Consider the following 23,251-nt stretch of genomic DNA (forward strand, 5'->3'; position numbering starts at 1 on the left):
TCCAAAAGAATTTTGACGAGTACATGTGCACACTGAAAGTAAAAGCACACTTTAGCTAGGGCCTCCTATGAACCACTTCGAGAAAGTTATTTTTCTTTAACGAGTGCCGAGGCAACACACAACACTGTCACCCCAGAAGGCAGGGAGGCACCAGCTCCAAACTAAAAAAAAAAGAACTCTCTAAAACGTAACAACGCCAGAAGGCTGAGCTCAGCGCTAACCTCGGCAAAGAGGACAGATGGGCCATTCTGGATATCCTCATGCTTTCTCGAATTTGATAACCACTTCAAGCAATGTGTACTCAAACTCAAGATGTTTAAAGAACCAGCTAGCTCATAAATAAATATTCGAATTTGGAGAAAGTCCTGTTAGCAGAGTACTTCTTAGAAAAAGCGGGTCGACGGTGTAGTTGAATTTTCTGCAGGCCTGTGGGGGGTCTGAACCCAATGAAGACCTAGTAAACCCAAGATCATTGCTTCTTTTTTTTTCTTTTTAAAGATTTTATTTATCTGACAGATCACAAGTAGGCAGAGATGCAGGCAGAGGGGGAGCAGGGAGCAGGCTCCCCACTGAGCAGAGAGCCCGATGTGGGGCTTGATGCGGGACTCGATCCCAGGACCCCAGGATGATGACCTGAGCTGAAGGCAGAGGTTTAACCCACTGAGCCACCCAGGCACCCCAAGATCGTTGCTTCTGCGGAGAGAAGAGCCTTCCGTTACGATATATACCTAATTTGCTTTACTTTTTTTATTCTTGTGAAGTAGTCACATTTTGTGGTGAAAGTCTGGTGAATTCAGAGAAAGAAATCTTCACTTTGAACCCAGATTTGCATGCTGAAGGTCTATTACGTACCGTCACAAGAAGCCAACACTCTGTGCAGACTAGCTTTCCATTTCCATAAGGCATACATCAAAGTTAGCAGTGGGTAGAGAATTAGATTCCTAAAAATGCCAAATCAAGGTTATAATTTCACAAACCAGCAGAGCAGGGTTTTCCCAAAACACGACCGGTGCTGCACTTGGGTAATGAGCACTACGGAGGCTGCCCGCAGAGCTGGTGAGGGGCTGGTGAGGGGCAGGCGACCCTGCCCTTCACGGAGCAGGTGAGACCTCACTTTTAGGCTGATAGAAACAACAATAAACAAGCAAGGACAATCCCAAACAAAGGCATTTCATATTCCAAGAGATAACACAAAGCCATTGTTATCGAAATCCAATCAAACTAATTGGTGCAGTCAGCCAGAGAGAGGTCGGGGGCCACAAGCAGCCCCCAGAGGGGCGCCTTGGCTTTCTCAGAGGGCTGAAGGGGACCCAGGGCAGACCCAAGAAGCCCCTTCTGGGGCTTCTTTAAGATGTCTCCCACTGCCGATGCTGCGTGAGCACTCGTCTGAGTGACCTTGAAAGGTCATCCTGGCCCTTGCACACCCAGAGCTGGGCTGACCACTGCGCCAGCCTCCAGCCACAAGAGACCACAGAACCCTTGAACCAGGGCTGGTCTGAACACAGACGCGCCCGAGTGCAAAAGGTACACTGGATTTTGAAGACCCGATGCACACACACACACACACACACACACACACGAACTATCTCGTTAGTCATTTTTACATTGATCACATCTTGAAATATGATTTTGGATACACACCGTGTGCAACAAAGAACTTGGCCTTTTCACGACACCTCTGGGAAATAACCTCCGTGAGACCTGACAGAGCCTCTTCGTCTAGGCGGGGCCGGGCCCAATCACTGGCCTTGGCGGGGAGCCGGCCATACCACAAAGACCACCCACGAGATTTAGGGTGGGGCCTTGGAGCCGAGTGGCATCTGTCCACTTGGACACTGCCATTAGCCATGTGGGCAGCCGGTCGGTCCAGCCTACACAGGGAAGTTCCAGTGAAGACCGATGCTCTGGCGGGCGACCCTGTCAGATCAATGACCAGAGGGCAGAAGAGCTTGACTCCGAGGGGGAGACCGCAAGGGTGCCTTTGCCCTGCACAGCTCTACGATGTGGCTGGTTTTAGTCTGAGAAAGTCTACGACTTCCCTAGAATAAACCATAAGCACGAGTAGAAGAACCGCCAGTGAGTTCTCTCTCATCTGGGATCACTGAAATCTGATTCTGGTTTGACAGTAATTCGGTGGGATTAACTAAGCGACTCCCTGAGTCAGGCCTGCGCCCTGAAAGAAAGAACACAGAATTAAAAACAAAAGCTGGCAATTCTATAATGAAGAGCCAAACTTAATTACTCAAGAAACATCGCTGTGCAGAACACATAAGCAGAAATCATGTCTCTACAAAAATCCATCTAAAATAATTATATAAGTGTGGCTGAATAATGAAGCTTTACGTTATTTATACGTATACTGTATTTGTAAAAGATAATCAGATAAAGGTATTGAGCGGAACTTTACTGAAAAATCCTCCACCAACAGGACACAAGCCGTATTAAAAACCCAGGCTCACACTGGAGTCTAGTAACCAGCGCCCGCCGCTGTAAACTCTAAACCACAAACACCCTTTCCTTATCATTAGCTTTTATTATAATCTCTTACATAATCACCTCAGACTGAACTTTCGCCGCCTGCTCAATTTTTTTTTTTAAATGCTTTGCCAGATACTTGGAAAAGTACCTTTCTGAAAAGAGAGAGCCGTGACCCAGGATCACCTGGCCCATCTGGGAACCCGAGTTATAGCCAGGGGGGGACCTGGCTCCGAGACGTCAGCGGGCCCTTCCATGGACGGTGCCCCCTGCCCGGACTGGGCCTGCTCTGTGCACTCGGGCCGGTTCCCTGGTCACTGCCTATGACAGCGAAGCTCGGGGAGGAAGAACCGTGCGGTGGGCCGGCACTTTGCACCTGTGACCCAGGCTCTGGCCCTGCAAGGGCGCCCTCCCCCGAGGCCAGCCGCACACTGCAGCTGCGGCCCCCACACCGCCGCCGGAGACCCGCACTCAGCCCGGATTCAGTGCGTCTGGGACTCAGGGCCGACTCCTCTCCCTTCCCAAACTCCTTCACTTGAGTTCTTCCAAAATTTATTGGCAAAAATTTTAAATCACGTTGTTATTCTTGAGTCCCACTTTATTTCTTCCTTGTGTGCTACAGTCTTCCCCCACAAATATGTATCCAGAAACTAGTACTTAGGTTAAAAAAACCTTGTCAAAGTGCACTTACAGGTAAAATGGCACAAGAGCAAACTTTAACACAAACATTCCAGAATACAAGTGTGTGCATCTGTGTGTGTCCACATGAACTGACTGGAGGTGAAGCACGGAAGAGCACGAGCAGGGCTGGGAACGGGGCGCGCGTCTATTCCTGCTGCTTTCACTTATGCGTGGAAATTTCTGTCCTAAAAAGTTCTAAAGAAGGGTCTGTCCCTGGTAAATTCAGTTCAACCAATATCTTTTGAACACGAGGATGTGTTACCCTCTGGGGACGCACAGTGAATCCTACTTCGTGCCCATCCTCAAGGAGCTCTCGACCACACAGGGAAGGCAGAGACAGCACCAAGGAACGCCCTTCCTGCGTCCGTGTCCCTGCAGGGACAGGAAGCCCCTCCCCTTACGAGGCCGGCTGTACCCCCACTCCTCTACTTGCTTGGCCAGAGGGACCGGAGCAAACTATTACTCAAGCACAAGTTCCAAGAAGGCTTTCTCCCTGGTGCAGAGCCTCACGGGGGACGGAGACCAGGGGAGAGAGTCCGTGGCTGTCCCCGGCCCCCCACAAAGGCCCGGTCATGGTACCTGGAGGCCACCCAGACCCCCCAGCCTGGGAGCTGACCCGGGCAACACAAAGAATGACAGGAAGTGTGTGATTTAAGGCACTGTATTTGTGAGGTTTGTTATATAACAAAAATAACAGATACAGTAAGCGAACGCATCCATACCAACTTGGGAGGGTCCTAAGGTCAGCAGACAAAGGTGACATTTGAGAAGGAGACACTTGGGGGAAGGACAAGGACCAGCCACTTTGACAGGTCAAAGCTCCCTCTCACGTCTGGCTAAGACCGTTGGATCCCCACACGGGCCGCTCCATACGACGAGTGCCGGCCGAGCTACGTAAAGAAAAGCCAGCATCTCACTGATTGCTCACTGGGAAGGGGCAAGCCTTTTCGGATCGGTGGAGGTGTTACTCTTGGGTATTTACATGAGAACTCAACAAGTGGTAACGTCCTAAACTTAGCCACGAGAGGGACCCTGAACTCCCGTCATGCTCTGCCCCACCGGAGCCCAAGCATCCAGCTCGCGCTTCGGACAGACCCTGTCCCGACGCAGGGCTCCGTCGCGCTGCCTGTCAGTCATGGGGAAAACACGGTTCACGGAGCATTGCGGACCTCCCACATGACAAAGCGTGTCCTCACACTACAGCAACACAACAATCGTGCTTGTCCATCAGACACTGATCTCACCAGGGAGGTCCTCACGCCTGGGGAGGCTGGCGACCACGGGGTGCCTTTCCAGAGTTCCCATTTTTGCTCAACAAAATGCCATGTGCTTATCGCTGGCCACAAAGACCACCAGGGGCTCTGCTCAATCCACTGGCTGGCTCAATCCACTCATTTTTAAGAAGCGGGGTAACAAATGCCGGCATCCACGTCCTCGGTTTGTCTGCTGGTCACGCTTTCGGATACAAAATTGGGGAAAGACGAATCGGGTTGGGTTTGTGGCTCTGGCCCCCAAAAGCCTTTCCTCCGGGTGAGCACCGAGCCTCGCTCAGAAGGCGGCACACATCGCACGCACTCTCCCTGGGCCATCACACTGAATGTGCAAAATGCATGTATTCAGGGCCAATATCTGATCAAATTAAAATTTTTTATGGCTTCATCAAGGAGATCTTAAAGTGATTTTTTTTTAACTACAAGGGGCGTGCAGATGATCAAAGACCAGCTCAGACGGGGCTCCTGCATTCGTCAGGAAGAAAGGGTCCGTGGTTTCCCTGAGTTCCCAGAGGTGAGGAAGGGAAACAGTGTGTTACGATGCAAATGGGCGGACCCTGTGGGGCCCAGGGTGGGGGGGGAGCCCCACTCCTACACCACCCAGACAGCCCCGTGGGTCCAACAGAAAACCAGCAGCCTGTCATTGATCATCCGGAGGTTTTTGCTTTATTAAGTTGCCCTGAAAAATGCAGCCTCCAGTTCCTGCCCAGAGAGTGTGTGCTGTGAAGGAGGCGGGCGCTGCCGGCCACGGGCATGAGCGGACCCGCACACGCACAGAGCCGGCAGCCGTGCTGAGCCACCACGGGCCCCACAAAACTCTGCACGCACCCCTGCCCCCCACGCGGCAGTCCCACGCGCCAGATGTGACCGACGGGAATTCTACACAGAAGGCGCAGAGCCTGTAACGTGCCCGGACAGGAACGATGCCGACGGACAGTAAGGGCATCCCCGGGGGCACAACAGATGAGCCAGCCCCACACTGGGAACCACGGTGCCGGCGACCAGGGCGCCCTGCAGGTCCCCGCAGCAGAGAGCAGAATCGCCAGGGCAAAGTGGCCCCTGGGCCGGCTGGTTCTGTTCTGCAGATGCCAGCTCTGCCACAACTTCCCCTCCCACCAGCTCAGCCCACCTGCCCCCACGTCATCAGTCAGTAAGCGATCCACGTGGGGAGCGACAAAGCCCTCTAGCCCTTCAAGCCCTTCGGGGAAACAGTCCCAGTGTCGGAGCTACATGCACCACAAAAGATCGCTGCTCTCGGTGCCCGTGGGGGCCGCCACCTTTAGCCCGCAGCCCGGACATCACCCACTCTGAGCGCGGCTGAAGAAAACATTAGAAGATGCAGTGCCGGGGTGGTTTCTGCTGTTCAGCAGCAGTATCAAAAAAAAAAAAAAAAAAAAAAAAAAAATCAGTCAAGTCTTAAGAGTATCTGCACAACGGCGCCTGGGGGGCTCAGTCGGTTAAGCGTCTGCCTTCAACTCAGTCACGATCCTGGAGGCCCAGGATGGAGTCCCACACTGGGCTCCCTGCTCAGCAGGAGTCTGCTTCTCCTGCCGATCTTTCTCTCATGCTCTCTCTCATTCTCTCAAATAAATGAATAAAATCTTAAAAAGAAAAGAGTATCTGCACAAATTAAAAACCAGCAATATACAGAGGACATCGTACACTCTTGTGGCCATATCAGGCAGTGTCGGCAGAAACACTGTCCGTTCCCATCCGAGCACACGCAGCCTCCACCCCTGCCGCCGCCCCAGCTCTCCCCACCACGTCCCCAGCTTGTCCCCACGCTGCTGCCTCCTGCCCAGCTCGCCCTCCCCCTCCCCAGCTCAGCCAGCATGACAGCCAAATCAACACATACCCACTGTGTCTGCGCCGCTTCCTTCATGGACTCTGTGAAAGCGACAGCAAATCTAGTAAGATGAACAGAAATAAGGACAGCAATTAGGGCAGAATTCAATGAGCATAACTAGGGAACAGCTCTTTGGAACAAACTGCGAGCGACCAGGCGAGAGGCTGAACTTCAAGTGCCTCCGTCTCCATCAGGTGCGGCCAGCGGCTCTCAGGGCACCCTCCAGTCACACCAAAACAAGCGTGTGTGCAAGGAACAAACACGGCGCTCTGCATTTCAATTTTTTATTGTTGCTCCTTCCACACAAGGTCAGAGAAGCAGGGAACAGTCAGAGAGCCAGACGCAGGAGAGAAGCAGAGGATTTAGTTAATCCACGCGGAACCTCCAAGGACAGGCTGTCTGGTCCACTGGCTTCAGCAAGGGAAGGCCGTGCGGACGCGCTCACAGCTCCGCGGACGCGCAAGGGTCAGGAATGTTAACGCGTGCGTTTATCAAGCAATGGCTGTCCCTGGAAGTGGAGCCCGGTACTCAGGGGATGAACCAGGAACACCTCACGGGAGCCAGACAGCAAGCCATTGCTCGGAACTGGTGCGGGCCGCGAGGGCACGGGGGTCAGCTCAGAGCGTCTGCAGAGAACAGCTGAGCAGCGGGAATAGGGTTGATGACAGAGGACGGGACTTTCCCCCAACACTGTCTCTAGAGACATGCGCGGGGCAGCCGGAGGTGCTCGTGGGAAGCTACCCGCTCCTCCGCTCCCACGGGAATGCCTGGCCCCTGGCTCTGTGCGCTGGGACTCCCCCGGCCCCTGGAGTCACGGTGGCACCCGGCAGGCAGGCAGAAATACCCACCGACGGACACACGAGCAAGCGCGGCCGGGTCCAGCCACATGTTCCAGCAGGCCAAAGCTCAGAGCGGGGGCGAAGGCAGAGCAGGAGCCGAGTGCAGGAGACGGAGCTCCGGAACCCCTGCCCGGGGCTGGCTGTCACTGCCCCCAGCCCGTCATCCTTTCCGCCAGCATGTCCCGTTCGCTCAGGATCCATCACTGGGGGATCCACAGCACAGCTGAAGACCAAAGGGAGGAATGAGAGCCCTGGGAGGGTCTTCCTCAGGGAGCGCGCACGCGGACGTGTTTCCGGAGTCGGGCAGGGGGAGGCCGGAGCCCACGCCAAACTCTCCATTTACTCCGTGGTGGCAGGTGACACCTGGGTCCTTGCGGCCCCTCCCTACAGACACCGCCCCGGGTTGAGACCCACCGCCCTAGGAGACAACCCTGATGAGGGTTTTGAGCCCACCAATCCTCAAAAAATAAAGAAATTTAAAATAACACATTTCTTACAAAAAAATGTGAAACTGTCACTTTTGCACTTGGGATGAATTATCGCCGTTTCAAAACGTCCTCACCTTCACAGGTGACTTTCTTACTCAAAAACACCTTTAGGAACATCACAGTTCAACAACCTCATGAAGGACACACACTGAGCCGTCCTGACCGACAATTTCACGGGATCTAACCCGCCGGACGCATTTCCTAACGGTGAAACTATTTCTGAGCCAATTTACTTCACATAAACTCTCTTTTGATCATTTGTGGATGATATTAAATTTTTCTCAAATGCGCCTGGATGATCTTTCACAAAACAATATCCACAAGTTTCAGACTCCTTACCTAATTTGTATTTATAATTACCAAATACTTATCATACTATAATACAAGCCAAAAAGCTGGCGTGGAAGTGAGTTCAGTACTATACCATGCAGAAAAAAAAAGTTTTAACTACTAAAAAAGTTCAAAAATAAGCCTCATAAGAAAAATGTAACTATTTAAAAGTATTTGATTAAAAATGAAACTCATTATAAGGCAAGATAAGTTCAATTCTTTTACAGAAAAGTATACTGTACACTGTCCGGCAAGAAATCTAATGATTCATCGGACCTCCCTGCCCACTGACTTCCATCAATACTCCCCCGAAATGAAAATCAATGTGTTTTAATAACAATGCAATGAATGATGCTAACAGTAATACCGTGCGATGAATTCATTCAATACTGTTTCTACCCAGCAGAATTATTTCTTCCGTAAGACCGTGTGAAACTGCATGAATCCAAAGGTAATTAATTTTCAGAGTCTGAGAGCGACAACATGGAGAAAACCTATAATGACAGATCACCTTTCAAGATCAACCCCAACTCGACCTTTGTTGCTGTGATTCTCTCCGGCAGATGCACACACTCGCGCACGCACGTGGGGCACACTCTCTATTTGGACCAGGTTGTGTGGCCACATTTATGGCCGGGAAGTTCTCAGGAGGAAGAGGGTCCCGAAATGGAATGATATTTCACAGTAACCCTAGTTTTCAGGAGCGAGACTGACTCCTGCCTAGTGAAAAGCGGGGGCTGCCTTGGGTTGCATCCTGGAACATGGAGTGCGTCCTTTCTAAGGGATCGGGAATGCTCCAGTGACATAAAGACACAACGAGTTCTGGATTCCCTGACCAGGGCTCCTCAACCGTGAGAGGACTAGAGACGAGCCACAGACATTGCATGGCTGGCCCTTTACTGGGGGCATGGGAGCAACCTACACGTCCACAGACAGACGAAGGGATACGAAAGTGTAGTAAGCACATACGCCAGAATGTTACTGAGCCCTGAAGGAAGAGACAGTCCTGCCAGCGCAAGCACGTGGGTGAACCTGGAGGACAGGAGGCCCAGCGCAGGGAGCAGACACGGAAGGACAAATCCTGTGCGATCTGCCTGACAGGATAATCCAAAACCGTCCGACTTCTAGAAGCAGGAAGTAGGACGGTGGCTGCCAGGGGCCAGGGTTGGGGGAGAACAGGAAGGCATTCAGCAAAGGGCAAAGTTTCCCTTGTACAAGGTGAGTAGGTCCTGGAGACCCCCTGGAGCCTACAGCTCCCGCTGCTGTAACTTACACTTGTGAATCTGCAAAGAAGGCGGATTTCGTGTTAAGGGCTCTCATCAGGATAGTGACCTCTGGAGTGTGGGAGGAAGGTTCGGAGGGGATAGAGGTGTTTAGGGCACAGACCGCGATGACGGTTTCACTGATGAAGACTCATCTTCACACTCATCGGGCTGCGGACCTTCATTCCACACAGCTTCTCTTCCACGCCAATCATGTCTCAGTGCAGTGTTGTTTTTAAAGAATTAATAAAGCAGTTTGTCCACATTAAAAAAAATTGGTTGCCTGCTTTTTTTTTTTTTAATAATAATTCAAAGATTTACAAGAGTTGAAAGGCTGGGGTCTCGGTAAGCTTTGGATTCAGGGTGACTCCACACTCGGGTAGGACTCGCTCTGTGCCCCAGAAAACCAGGGGTGCCTGGCAGCGACCGACTGCGTGGCACCCTCTGGACCCTTCTGCGGAATCACCCCAGAAAGCCTGCCAGTTGCCTCTTCACTGATGAACAGAAGAGCTCTTGGCTTTAGGTCCCTGTGACTATTTGGGTTTTGCTTTATTTTCTTTAGCCTTTTAAAACAACTTTCATATGGACATAGAGGATTTCTATACTGTTACTGCTGTGTTAGGTATTACCACCATCTTTGCGATACACAGGATCGGGGGTGATTTTCTCCCCCACCTGTCCTTCTAGCTCACACGGCTGTACAAATATGACTAACTATGGTTGGACAAGAGAACTGGGGAGCATGGCTCTGGATTCTGGACTGGGGACAACAACCCCCCCCCCCCCAGGGGCTAGAAACACGTTAGACTCTGGCTGCGGTGCTGGCAGGTCTCACCAGTGTGCGGTGTCCAGCCAGGCTTGGGGACGTGCAGCATGGCCCCCACAAGGAATGACTGTCCTGCCCCAAATGCCCACAGTGACCCCCCTCCCTCTGGCTCACGGGGCCAGAGTCGGTGTGTGCTGTTCTGAGGACTATAAGTGCACACCTTCAACCCGGCAGGAAAAAAGAGAGAAAAAGGGCAGAATCTGGTCATTTGCATTCATGGGAATAATTCTAATAATTCTAATAATTCCAACCTTCGGAGAAGGCTGGCCCAATGGGAACCATCATTGAATAATTATTCGTGAGCAATCACTTGCTCACCATGACTCTTCGTGGCAAAATTAAAATGTGCACATGAAAGAAAAAAGTGAAATGAAAAAAAAAAAAAAAAAAAGAGAGCGTGGGTTTATTATGGTAAGACGGGAACCTCCCAACGGCGGCCCTTCTGAGTCGCCTGGTTTCGGTGAACTCTGCCCAAATGCTTAGCCGCCGGGAGGTTCTCAGCCGCATTACCTGGCTTCTTCGAGGACCTTTCCCATCACTTCGTTTTTTTCTCTGTGGTTAACATCTTCATTTAAATCAGTTCCACCAAAGATGATTCCAAATGGGATTCCATGACCTGCAAAATGATGACAGTTAATGAAGCACAGCGAGGCCTTGGAGACAGCCCTCGCCTTCCATCCCACAGCAGACGCAAGATCGTGTTCCCTGAACTTGGCAGACCGTGTGGGGTTTGTTCCCTTTTGTCCAGCTCACCTGAGGGCGGACCAGGCATCAGGGTTATACACACCAGGACGTGGGGGTTAATCAGCTCAGACCACCGGGGCCAGCACCCTTTAGAATCAATTAGCTTTACATTTAAACAAATGAAAAACAGCGGCCACCGTCTGTCAAAGCCAAGCTGACTGCTCCCGGGAGAAAGCGCAGACCCAGTGCAGCCAGCTGGGACCCCAAGAGCAGGTGCCGTGCTCTCGAGGACCTACAGGAGACGTCGGGCATCCCGGCGCCATGACTTTGGGCAGGGCTCCGCACAGCTGCCGTGGGGGCCACACACCGTGCACGTGACATGTGGGAGGACTCGCCAGGGAGCAAGTCTGTCCTGTGCCAGTGAGAGGCTCAGTCACAGGAATGTCTGTTGAGCTCCAACGAGCGAAGCATCAGGCATGCACAGAGCGAGCTAAACGATGTGCTGAGAAGAAGCCACACCAAAGGCCAGATGCTGGCTGGCAAGCCCCCAACTGAACCAGACCTAAGAGGGACCTTCATACTGGGTTTCTGGAACGAGCCAGCCCTCCTGAGACTCAGCAGGTCACTCAAAGGGAACTCGTCTTTCCTTTTATTTGCCTTAGAACTATTCCCATCAGTGCAAATGAGCAGATTCTGTCTTTCTTCTCTCTGGTGAGATGGCTCTTCCCCTGGAATCTGACTGCTAAGAATTCAGCCCCTAGACGCTGAGGCACCCCCAGACACACCAAGGCCGCTAGGGAGAGCAAAAGATGGAAAACAACTCAGCAACTCAGATACAGCACTGAGGACCAGCCTTTAAAAAAAAAAAAAAAAAAAAAAGCCTACAGAGTTGTGTGTGTGTGTGTGTGTGTGTACACGGACATAAAAAGACTGAAAAAAATCTACTCCATGAGTGCTAGCTCATGTTTATCATGAATGTAAACATTCACATATATATCAACATACACGTGTTGTGTGTGTGTGTCTACACATATGTATAAACTCAGTGTAAGAACATTCAGAAAACCTGGTTGTTGCTGCCTCTGGACAAGGGACCGACAAGACCAGAGATCTGGGATGGCAGGGGAACATTCCTTTTTACTCTGTCACGTGTTCAGTTGTTGGCTGCTTCTTACTATGGACAGATAATGACCTTTTCCACAACCCCAGACAGAGAAGAGCACCCCTGCAGAAATGGTTCCCCTTCTGTAATGGGTGTGGATAGTGGGGGATGCTGAGAGTGAACGGTTTTAGCATGTGGGACTGACACGAATCTTGGGGGCCAGGGGGAGGCGTGAGGAGAGAACAGTGACCCCCAAAGACATCCATTGCTAATGGCTCGATCCTAGGAACGTTTCAGAGGAAAGGTACATTAGGCTGCGTAGAATGGAGGGTGCCAGTCAGCTAAGCCTAAAATGGAAGAGATTATCCTGGACCATCCAGCGGGACCAAGGGGCCCTTACATGCGGAGGAGGCAGGGGGAGGAGGAGCCCACCCCCACCACCACATGGGGGGGACTGGACCGGCCATGGCGGGCTCTGGGGAGGGAGGGGCTCTGAACCAGTGAGTGTGGGTCCCTCCAGAAGGTAGAAAATAAGGAAGTAGATTTGCCACAGAAGCCTCCACAAAGAAAACAGTCCCGCCAACATCTTGCTTTTAGCGCCAGGAGACCCATTTCGGCTTTCTGACCTTGAGAGCTAGAGGACAAAACACGTGTGTTTTATGCCACTGGGTTTGCGGTAAATTGTGCAATAGGAAACTAATACAGCATTCCCCCACAACCTATAAAAACTGCCAGTTAAGGAAAATTAGGGTAAGGAAAATCACAGAAAGAGCCTTTTTTTCAGTGGAATCTCCAAAGACAGAACAGCAGACACCGGCAAGATATACAGCCAGTATCACAGACAGAGAAACGAGCGCATTCAATAATTAAAATGATGGGCACCATGAGCTGCTGGCCAAGTGGCAGCCACTCAAATTCATCAAATCAAGGAAGACAAAACACCAGACTCTGACACCGCACCATCCTGGGTAAGAATCCTGGTTCTCCACCTGGAAAACGCAGGACTTTGAGCAGGACACCAGGTTTCTCTGAACCTCGGCCATCTCACCCATGAAACAGAGGTCATGCTAATTAGCTGACTTCCTCGTGGGGTTAAATGACTCACTACATACGACCTACCAGCAGAGCATGGACTCTGTGATACTGTATCACCGTGCTTTACGCCCAACAGTTGTTTAAATAAAAAATCCAGAAGCTCTCTGAATTAAATCAGCGCTCGGAAGGATGGAATGTGCGGTACTTTATTTGCGTTCCTATTTCTTCAATACTCATCATTGGTGAGAAAACAAAGCTTTAAATAAATAGCACGTTAGTCTTAATGACTATGCCTCCATAATTATGAGCGGAAAATTCTAGAAGTCCTCTGCTATATAAAATGTTTGGAAACTCCTATTGACCCTTCAAAACCCCACTCAGGCACGCCCTCCTCTCTGACATCTTCATCGGCCCCTCGGAAGTAAATCCCCCCACTTCAATGCCACGCCATGTATCGTAAGGTTTTAGGATAGATTTGTAGCCTGGAAAATCCTGGAGAACAGGCACCATGGCTTATTAATTTTGTACCGCTTGCTCCTGATACAAAGCCTGCTCCCAAGTTAAATCTTTGAAAAGCCTTTGTGGAAATGAACAAAGCTTGAAAAGTGGTCTACAAACTACTTTCCAAGTGCATTTACTTGGAGCTGCCGAAGCGACTGGTCCTCGTTCGTCAATCAATGCCTCCACTGAAAATGTGTCCTTCCTGGGAGTTTCCTGAGAAAAAACATCACAGTTTCCTGAACCTGGCTCCTTAATCAGCCACCTGACACCATCTGCTTCCTCACCAGGTTCAAGCCTGAAGCCGATTCTCAACAAGAAACCGAAAAAGAGCTTTATTGAAGTACTTCTCACCCAGCTTCCTGCCAACGTTGGATCACCGGGCCCGTTTTCTTTGTGTGTCACTTAGGGCAGATGAAGGAGGGCTCAGGAAGCCCCCTACACAAGCGATCATCTGCTGTATTTTAGACAGGGAAGTTACGAAGTTCTCTTCGCATGCACTTGAAAGACGAGTGGGTATACACGTTGAACGTCTTTCACAGACATGTCCAAGGGGAGGAACACATGCAACGCATTCATTAAACAAAGCATCAAGATTCATATTGTTGGGGCACCTGGGTGGCTCAGTGGGTTAAAGCCTCTGCCTTCAGCTCAGGTCATGATCCTGGGGTCCCGGGATAGAGCCCCACATCTGGCTCTCTGCTCCTCCTCTTTCTCTGCCTGCCTCTGTCAACTAAATAAAATCCTTAAAAAAAAAAAATTCATATTTTTTAATACTTGCATTGTACCTGCAAAATAGCTATAATAAATGTTAATACTGTTAATATGCTATTTCTCAGAACTTGAATATTCTTCTTAGCATCTTTATTTACCTAATTATCCTCTCAGTAAATACTAGTTTTAAAAAGAAAAGCAAACTTCCACTTGTCCATGCCATTAAGGTTTTATTTAGATATATTTACTGCGCACAGACATTTAAGTGTGGCTGGTTACTACTTGGCAACATGTATCTGTTATAAAAATGCACAGATATGCCCTGAGGGGGGGCCATGCCCCACTTAGAAAATCAGATTTAAAACAAACGGGCCCTGCAGACGCCTCCTCACAACACTGTTTACAGCTGAGGAGGACAATGGAAATAGGAACTGACTGCTCCTATCACGCTGTCGAAGACCATTCAATGAGGGGGAAACGCTCCTAACGTATCAGTAGGTAAGACAGACCGCTAAACTGTGATACAATCCACAAACCGCACAGAGAGGGTGAGAATGTCAGACGCGGGCGGCCGCAGTGCTTAGCCCGGGAAGCATGGATTAGTAGTTCTTTAAAAGATGTTGCAAGTATATATTGTACAAGTATATCTTTTTGTGTAAATTTAATTTTGAAAAAAAAAAATGAATTCAATAAAACCAAACATGTACAGGAAACGCAGTCACATCTGGGTAGTGAAACTCAAGGGGCTGTATTTCCTTCTTTGTACTTTTAAGAAGTTTCCAAATGATCTGCTTCCGCAATTAAAAAAAAAAAACCACAATTAAATGCGCTACATTTTAAAATATGGTTTAATCCAGGGGTACCTGGGCAGCTCAGTCACTTATGGGTCCGACTCTTAGTTTCAGCTCTGGTTGTGAGTTCGAGCCCCATGTCGGGCTCTGTGCTGAGCAGAGTCGGCTTGAGATCCTCCCTCACCCTCTGCCCCTCCTGCTCACGCTCTCTCCCCCCAAATAAGTAAATATTAAAAAAACATAACTTTAAGAACTATATACTTTCATCTATGGAAGACTTAGAAACATGAAATCGTGCCCGGCCGGCCGCCAGCACAGGGCAGCCCAGCGCGGGGAACGGAGAGGAAGCGGCCCTGGATGCAGGACTGAGGGTCACGAGTCTACCTGCTGATGGCGACCGCAGCGCTGCTCACGGTCTGTGGCTCGGGGAGAGTGTGCTTGCTAAGACATGAGCTTTAAGAACACACGTTCCACCACGTGGACGGCAACTGGAAATACACACGCAAACAGAAGCCGGGCTAAGTTCACGAGCAGCGGTGCTGCTTCGGGTTCCAGCGTCTGTTCGACCAAAGCAGGAAGACTCGTTTCCCGTGCGATGGGTTCTAGGGAGAGCGCCCCCTCCTAGTACTTGGGAGAGAAAGCTTAAGTGACTTTGTGCTTTTCCTCCACTTATTTGAAGCAAAGGCCAAGAAATGGTAACATGGAGAAAAAGTAGACTTGGAAGAAAACCCAGTGATGTGCCCAGAGCGAGAGGAAACAGGACTTTCCGTCTATTGGTCGACTCGGACTGGAATGACCTTTCTGGAGAACCACGTGTCCCTGTCAATCCAAATGAAAAATACACAGTCCTCTGGCCACTGGTTATTTGAGGAATTTAATCCACCAAATATCCCCACAGAGTGAAGTAAAAAATGTAATCACACTTGCGGTGGCTTTACCTGTAATAGCAAAAGTAAGGCAGACTTAATAAACACAGTGCATTCTTCGGGTGGAATACTGCACAGTCAGGAAAAAAATGAGGCAGAAGGAGGTCTGCTGATTTGGAAAGATCGCTAAGATATGTAGTTCAAGTGTACTTAAAGATAGAGTCACACAGTTGTGGAAATAAAGTACACTCCACGTGTATGTGTGTAAGAGATTAAAAATGCATAGTTTTATAGACAATAATATACCCGATGGTACACAGAATCACTAGCCCCAGGGTAGGAAGCCTACTGAGTGCAGAACAGACTTCCATCGGTCAGTAACAACCTTGTAAAAGTTCCCAAGAGCTTTAAAATGATGGACTATAACTTGGCCTCTACGCTTTTTTTGTATTTTGAGATTAATTGCAGACTCTATGTCCCAGGACATCTGCAGCAGAATTCCAAGTCGTATCTGTTCAGAGGAAAAGAGCTCTTGGGAGTAGTACTTTGAGGAAACCATCCCCATGGATGGAAAACATTTCGTGCAGCTGGCTCAAGCAGGGCTGCAAAAGTACGGAGGCAAGGGTGGACTCTCCTAGGTTCCTAAGCAAAGATGTCCGTCCAGAGAGATTTGCTGCCATGACTGTGGGAGAAGCACGGAAGACAGCTTCAGTGTTCCGATGGAGGCTTGGTGACACGACGGCATCCCCAAGCATGGAAGGTTCCACAAGTCTTGGCAGAATGAGGTAGATTATACTTGCACTGCTGCAGAAACATCTCCCAGAAGAACCGCCGGGTGGTACAAAGCGAGACCCTGACTACAGCGTGCTTCCACTCATGCTGATTTTCAGGGAGGAGATATGTACAAATATGTACCCGGCCTCACAGGGTGGCCAGCCCCGATGGTCCCGCTCAATGAGGTCCCCTCCCACGCCCCCAAGGGCTGATCTGTATAAGCAGCACAAGCTCTGGAACCCAGGACTACCAAGGATGGATCACGAAGACCAGTCAGCTTCTGATGTGCTCTCTCGGAGAAGCTGGCTGCCGTGTCTTGAGGACACTCAGAAACCTCAGCAGAGGCCCACTGGTGAGAAACCAGAGCCTCCCACCCACAGCAGGTGGCGGGTGAGGGACCAGTCAGGCCTCCAGATGATGCAGCCCCGGCCAGAGCACGTCCGGAGCGCATTGTACGGGGTCTTGACTGCAGCCTCGCCGGACAGCCTGAGACAGAACCCCTGGCACGGCTGTTTCTGAAGTCCAGTCCACAGAATCTACTACATGGAAATGCATTGCTGCAAGCCACTCGCTTCGGGGGGTAATTTGTTGCTAAGACAGATAACTAGCACAGTACCTGTAATACATTTCCAGAAGAATACACAAGCAAATGATCACCAGTTGTCCCTGGGGATAAGATACTAGACTGTTGGAACGAGAAGTGGGAGAAAGATTTTTTTTTTGTCTTTGATCATTTAGTTACGTTCACTCTGTGCTAGAGGGAGGGGTTTTTTTTTTGTTTGTTTAAGCAGCAGCTTAAATTTAAAAACCAGCACCTTGCCCAGTGTACCCAGACAGGAAGTGAGCATCCGGCGACGCCCAGCTCCCGTCGGGGCAGGAGGCGGGAGGGAGAGCAGGAACGGAGGCCAAGCCAGGCGAGGTGTGGAGCCGCAGGAAGTCACCTTTAGCAACGAGACTGCAGAAGACTTCTGAGGCCTGGCCCAGCTGCTGGCGGAAGCTCCACCCTCGTGTGAAGACAGCCCTGGATCCTTTGGGCCCTCAACTGACAGACCGCCTCCCGAAATGTGACGCCACCGCCCTGTCAGTCCACTGGCGTCTGGGGATAGATCCTCGCTCAGCTACAACGCCGCGATGTCGTCGGCGGTTGCTCGGTGCCCCTGTGCTCGCCCCCATCACACCGGCCTCGGAGCGGCGAGAAGAGCGAGCCCCCAGCTGTAGCCGGAGCCGGGATGATAAGTGCGCCCGCGTCCTCACGGGCTTGAAGGCCCCGTGGACTGATGATCCGCTCCTTTAAGAGAGGACACTGACGCTCAGCTTCGCTCTTTACCACGGACTAGGAGCTCACACCCTGTGAAGTCGCATCAAATACTGTGCAGTTTGGGGCGCCTGGCTGGCTCGGCCCGAGAGCACTGGACTCAGGGGTTTTGTTTTGCTTTTTAATTTAAATTCAATTTAGTTAGCATACAGTGTGTCATTAATTCCGGGAGCAGAACTGGGTGATTCATCACTGGCGGACAACGTCATGAGACCCTGCGTCCTCCGTCACGCCGGCCCCCGGTTCCCGTCCCCCACCCACCTCCTCTCCAGCAACTGCACTTTGTTTCCCATGATTAAGAGCCTCTGTGCTTTGCCTCCCTCTGTTTCCATCTCGCTTGATTTCTCCTTTCCTTTCCCTACGTTCATCAGTTTTGTTTCTTAAATCCCACACACGACTGAAATCATATGTTTGTCTTTCTGACTGACTTATTTCACTGAGCACAATACCCTCCAGTCCATCCACGTCGTTACAAATAGCAAGATCTAAGGGCTCGGAGTGCAAGCACCATGCTGGACCCGCTTCAGGTCAAGTATCGATGGAAATCACTTCTGTGCGTTGGTGATAGTTAACGCGATGTCTGAGCTCAGGGACTGCCAAGACAGCTGGTAAAACATTGCTTCGGGGTGTGTCTGTGGGGGTGTTTCCGGCCGAGAGGAGCGTCGGAGTCGGCAGACTGAAGGAGGGAGATGGCGGCCCTCACCGAGGCCGGTGGGCGGCACCCGGTCGTCCGCTCAAGGCCCCAGAAGAGCAGAAAGGCCAGGAAGAGAAATTCACTCTCTGGGTTGAGCGGAGACAGCCCTCTTCCCCTGTGCTCGGACATCGCAGGTCCCCGCTCTCTGGCTTTCCGACTCACAGCAACTGGCACCAGCAGCCCCCTGATTCTCAGACCTGTAGACCCAGAGGGAAGGGCAGCATTGGTTGCTGGTTCTGCAGCTTGCGGAGGGCAGGCCGGGAGACCTCTGGGCCTCTGTCATCACATCTAAGCCCACCTCCTCTTCTATGTGTCTGCACATGTCCTCCTGGGCTCGTCTCTCTGAGAGCCGGACTAATGCACCCGGAGGGCAGACAGCCCCAAAGCTTCCTTCACTGCCCACTGGACGTGAGCCTGCTCTGTAGCTCGGCGGAATTACATCCTTCTGGAAAGTAAGTCCAGAGTCCCTAAGAAGGACCAAGCAAAAAAGACGAGTGTGCACCCTCCAAGTCTGAACTGGGAAAATAGTACAAACTGAGAGCTCAGCCCTGTTTTGTTTTGTTTTTTAATATTTTAATTATTTAAGGGAGAGAGAGCATGAGCAGAAAGAGGGAGAAGCAGACTCCCCGCCGAGCAGGAAGCCCAACGTGGGACTCGATCCTAGGACCTTGAGATCATGACCTTAGCCAAAGGCAGCAGCTTAACCCACTGAGCACCTCCCCCGCGGGTGGCCCTCAGCTCTGTTTTATTTGACCCTGTGAGTGCTTCTAGTTTCCACAATTTCCAGTGTTTCACCTTTGGAGAGAAAGAGGCTCACCTCGCAGGAGTCGGCCTCCTCTGTACAGATGAAGAGCCAGTGCTGCCTCCAAGTTCTCGGCCTCGATGAAGCGGGCAATTTCAGATGAGCTTTCCAGGTCACAGGCATCTTTCAGAAGACATACGTGGCCAGCAGCTTCCAGATGGTCCCTTTACCAAAAAATATAAACAGAGAAAGAAAAGGGTGAGGGAGAAGGAAATATATGGCACAAGTGGCCACGGGGATTAACATCTTAAATCGAAAGATTATTTAAACCAAAACGTTAAGAAAATAGTATCTTCTAAATTGTCCTGTAGGGGCAAATCCTCCTAAAATACAGGACAAGGCTCACCATCACTAGCAATAATGATTCACCCACCAGTGTCCAGTCCCTGGAACCTCAACCGGGACCAAGGTTAGCAGGATGAAGGGCTAATTCAGTCCTGAGACAAAACACACGTGCATGCGGACACACGGACACACACACACACACACACACACACACAGCATTCGATCACATTTGCTGGAACAGAAAGCTCTTTTTTTTTTTTTTTTAAATATTTCCTTAATTTCTGGTTTTTCCCTCCTGTCCCTTAGTTATGGATGGAACCTGAAGTTTGCTTTGTGGCATCCGAAATCCAGTTCTTACTAAAGCCCAGCGGTGGGTATTACGGAGGGCATGGATTACCCGGAGCACTGGGTGTTACATGGAAACAATGAATCATGGACACTACATCAAAAACTAAAGATGTGGGCGCCTGGGTGGCTCAGTGGGTTAAGCCACTGCCTTCGGCTCAGGTCATGATCTCAGGGTCCTGGGATCGCGAGTCCTGCATGGGGCTCTCTGCTCAGCAGGGAGCCTGCTTCCTCCTCTCTCTCTCTGCCTGCCTCTCTGCCTACTTGTGATCTCTCTCTGTCAAATAAATAAATAAATCTTAAAAAAAAAAAAACAAAAAACTAAAGATGTTCTGTATGGTGACTAACAGCATTAAAAAAAAAAAAAAAAAAGACAAAGTCACCCATTATTGTAGCTTCCAAAGATGGGTTTTCCATCTACCTCCAAAATATCTATGAAACATGTCTTTCTTCTCATCCTGGCTCAGTTCCTTATAACATACATCTAAAATACAAATCTAAAAAAAGAAAAATCCTGAATAATGACACAGAGTGAGCAAAATCAAAAGGTAAGAAACTGAGAAAAACTACTAACGACTCTTACAAAAGGAAAGAAGCTAATTTACTTTATAAAGAGCTCTCATAAAACAATAAGAAAAAAAAAAAAACAAGTAACAACTTAAAAGTTAGGAATGGACCTAAAATTGTGGGCCATAGAAAAAGAAATTCAACAGGGCTTTTAGATACAGGAAATGGTGCTCAACTTTGTCGTCTTTTTACAGAGAGCATCTGCAAAGATCAGAAGTCTGCCTATGGCTCTGTGAAATAAACCCTCCCGTGTACTCCTCTGAGTGGACAAACCGGCACAAGCTCTGCGGTGGACGACAGAGCAGCAGCTAGAACCCTGGAGGTGTGCACACTGTCAGCAAACACCTCCATGTCCAGGAATCGGTTCCCAAACTGCACTTGGACATGAGTGCAGACACGCACACCCAGCATGAACCTGGGCAGCTGTGTCTCACTCCCCGAACAGACCGGACCTTCATCCGGGTCCTTCATCCGGGTCCACACACGTGTGATGCATCGTCCAGCGCTGCCCCCATCAGAGAAAGGAATGCAGCAGCTCGCAGCGACGTACAGCTGACTCTTGAACAGCTGGGAAGGGGGGTTGTGGCATTGTCCCCAGATGAAAATCCACGTATCACTCCGATTCCTCCAAAATGCCCACCAACTGCCTACTTCTGGGAGCCTTCCCACTAACGAAGTTGATTAATACAGATGTTGTATTTTATACCTATCATACACTGTATTCTTACAATAAACTGAAGATCAGGAAAGGCTACCCGGGAAATCATAAGGAAAGAAAATACATTTACAGCCCTGTCCTGTATTTACAGAAACAAACTCCGCACGTGAGCAGACCCATGCACTTCAAATGCCGAGTCGCTCAAGGATCAAGTATAACCTGGAATCAGCGCCAGGATATGTTGTTAATGAGAGAGTGAAGACTACTTTGTATCTGTATACAGTGTGCGCGCATGGAGTGTCTGTAGGACGCACAAGGAAGAGACAGCCGTGACCATGTCTACACAGGACAAACAGGGCCACGCCCTTTTGTGCTGCGGGGGGGGGGGGGGGGGGTTTAATCACGGACAGATATCCCATTATATCATCCTTGGAGGTGTGTGTGCACCTGTAGGTACAATGAACCTGCCTGGGGCCTCCCGGGGTAGCCAGCTCAGCCGTCCACTCTGGGAGAACGGCCCCAAATCTGCCTTGCTTCTTGAATGAACAGATGGCTGAATGCACCTCCGGGATCAAATCCAATGCCCTCGCCTAGCACACAGTGGGCGCCCTTCCCAGCCCGCCTGCCGGCCGCCCCACGCCCCACCCACCCAAGCTCCAGACCTGCTCTTCGGCTGCAGGACACCCACTGGCGTGCGTTCAGAGTGCCCACAGCCATGACTGCCCATTTCCGAATGCCAGCCCCCCGCAGTGAGATCCCACCGCCCCGCTCCCACCGCACATGGGCCCCCCAACGCCATCACGCCGAGTCTCTCTTGCTCAGGACCCTTCACTCCCACTTAGGCTTCTACGACAAAGCCAGCGCGTAGGTGACAACCAAGTACCCTGGAACGGACCCCTGAGCATCTCCTAAATCATCCAGAAGTCACTAGACTACAAACTTCAAATCCAACACAGACCCCCTTCTTTTTTAAGTCCAGCAATAAAACAGACCGCTGTTTCCTCAGCCAAACACCAGGCAAGTTAGCTGGCTTGCACGGAGAGCCAACAGGGCACACGACAAATAAGGATAAGAATAAAAGAATGAAGGAACTAGAATCTTTAAGCAAAGGGGTCATAAAATGGCCAAGTTGTTTGCGAAGTGGGAGCCACTGGCAAGCTCAGGAACGCTGAGGGAGGGGCAGAGCCCGCCAGCGTCTCGCTCACACCCCACACCCGCTCAGGGGAGGAAGGTCAGGGGCCGCACCTGCACGGGTTTGCGAACCAGCACTGTCCTCTCTCTGTAATTAAATGCACAATGCGGCCGCTGTCACCCGGTGATTTCTGCAATGCTGAGATCTTGCTTAAACTACTGAAGTACACAGAGTACCTTGATCTTACCCTGTCCACTGTTAATCCTGATCACTCATTATCAGCCTGGAATGCGGTCCTACCCCGCCCAGCCTCACCCCACCCCACCTCAACTCCTCTGGAAGGGTTGAGCCACGGACAAACAGAGCCTGCTCCGGGTGGCCTCAAAGTTAGTGTTTTTAAAAACGTGAAACTTCAGTGTGCTTCTCAGTATGGGTAAATGTTACTCCATTTTCTTAAAATTCTAGGGAACGAGAAACCAAAAAATAAATGTTGATAAATGGAAAAGAAGCAGTTTGATTTCTGCTTGGAGAATCCATTCCTGAGAGATTTCGGGCTCACGCAGAATGAAAAGATAGGACATATGGACTGGAGGGTTTAAGTACACACAAGGGGTTGTTCTTGATCTATTAAATAGATCTTTAAATGGCATTTCAACACTAACGTTATGATCTTATAAATATTCCAAAATAATTTTTTAATCATAATTCTCCATAACTAAGAGTTTACCCTCATTTCTGGCTTTAATCAGAACTTAAAAACTTTTGAACTTTTTAAACTTTTAGTTTTTAAAAACTTTTAATGTTTTTAAGCTGCTCTGTCCCTCTTCCTTCTATAAGTGATCATTTGATTCAAATAAACTCCATGAGCACCTAATATGTCCAAGGAGTTCTGGTTTACTTGACGGCTTTTTTTTTTTTTTTTTTTTTAAGATGTTATGTATTTGAGAGAGAGAGGACAAGAGTGGAGGGAA

The 23,251-nt window shown here is 50.1% G+C and overlaps 1 protein-coding gene across 4 annotated transcripts in view; it reads right to left on the reverse strand.

Annotated features, from left to right (window-relative positions):
• Positions 1 to 23,251, reverse strand: part of GLT1D1 (glycosyltransferase 1 domain containing 1) — a 91,132-nt gene that overhangs the window by 58,307 nt on the left and 9,574 nt on the right. For all 4 annotated transcript variants that reach the window (XM_059408188.1, XM_059408189.1, XM_059408186.1 and 1 more), the window contains exons 2-4: positions 19,309 to 19,457; positions 10,529 to 10,634; positions 6,283 to 6,334 (exon numbers count right to left, since the gene is read on the reverse strand). In XM_059408188.1, the coding sequence (XP_059264171.1) occupies positions 6,283 to 6,334; positions 10,529 to 10,634; positions 19,309 to 19,457 (307 nt within the window). The remainder of the gene's footprint in view (positions 1 to 6,282; positions 6,335 to 10,528; positions 10,635 to 19,308; positions 19,458 to 23,251) is intronic.

This window comes from Mustela nigripes, chromosome 8, assembly GCF_022355385.1.
Source record: "Mustela nigripes isolate SB6536 chromosome 8, MUSNIG.SB6536, whole genome shotgun sequence".
In the NCBI taxonomy this organism is placed as follows: Eukaryota; Metazoa; Chordata; class Mammalia; order Carnivora; family Mustelidae; genus Mustela; species Mustela nigripes.